Source organism: Antrostomus carolinensis, unplaced genomic scaffold (genome assembly GCF_000700745.2).
Source record: "Antrostomus carolinensis isolate BGI_N321 unplaced genomic scaffold, ASM70074v2 scaffold36587, whole genome shotgun sequence".
Lineage (NCBI taxonomy): Eukaryota > Metazoa > Chordata > Aves > Caprimulgiformes > Caprimulgidae > Antrostomus > Antrostomus carolinensis.
Genome location: NW_010330167.1, coordinates 1 through 518, shown reverse-complemented (window position 1 = coordinate 518; position 518 = coordinate 1). Strand labels below are relative to the sequence as shown.

The following is a 518-nucleotide window of genomic DNA, read 5'->3' as shown; positions in this document are numbered from 1 at the left end:
CCTGCTCCCTGCAGTGGCACGGGAAAGGAGCTTGCAGATAACAGAGCAGCCGCCTCACGCCGCAGCCTGTCGTGCTGGCCCCGCGGGCGCTCGCTCAGACACGGGTTCTTTCTCTGTTTTCAGGTATTTCCTCATTGAACGTGGCAAGAATATGTGTGGCCTCGCTGCCTGCGCGTCCTACCCGGTCCCTCAGGTGTAAGAGGAGAGCGCAGGCTGCGGGAAGCAGGCACAGGAGAAGGAAGGACTGACTGACTGCAGGGCAATCTCTGGATGTTGAAATCAGCAAGGCGAGGACAAGGTGGAACAGACGCCGTTCTGCCGGCAGGTTCCTGGGCTTGCACAGAGCTGCCTGCAGCAGGAAGACCCGTGTCTCCTCTCCCCAGCCAGAACCAAGGTGTGCCCGGTGCCGGGCTCCTGCCTCTCCTCCCACTGTGCCCTCTGCACCGTCCCATCCCAGAGCCCCGGCCTGGACAGCAGCAATGATCACCTGACCCTGAGACACTGCTGTGACACAACTC

General features: G+C 61.8%; 1 protein-coding gene across 1 annotated transcript in view; it reads left to right on the top strand.

The window, feature by feature from the left end:
• Positions 1-199, top strand: part of LOC104528744 (pro-cathepsin H) — a gene marked incomplete at its 5' end in the record, with an annotated part of 6,250 nt that extends 6,051 nt beyond the window's left edge. The window contains one exon of the mRNA XM_010172838.1: positions 124-199. Coding sequence (XP_010171140.1) covers positions 124-199 — 76 coding nt within the window. The remainder of the gene's footprint in view (positions 1-123) is intronic.
• Positions 200-518: the final 319 nt, after the last annotated feature.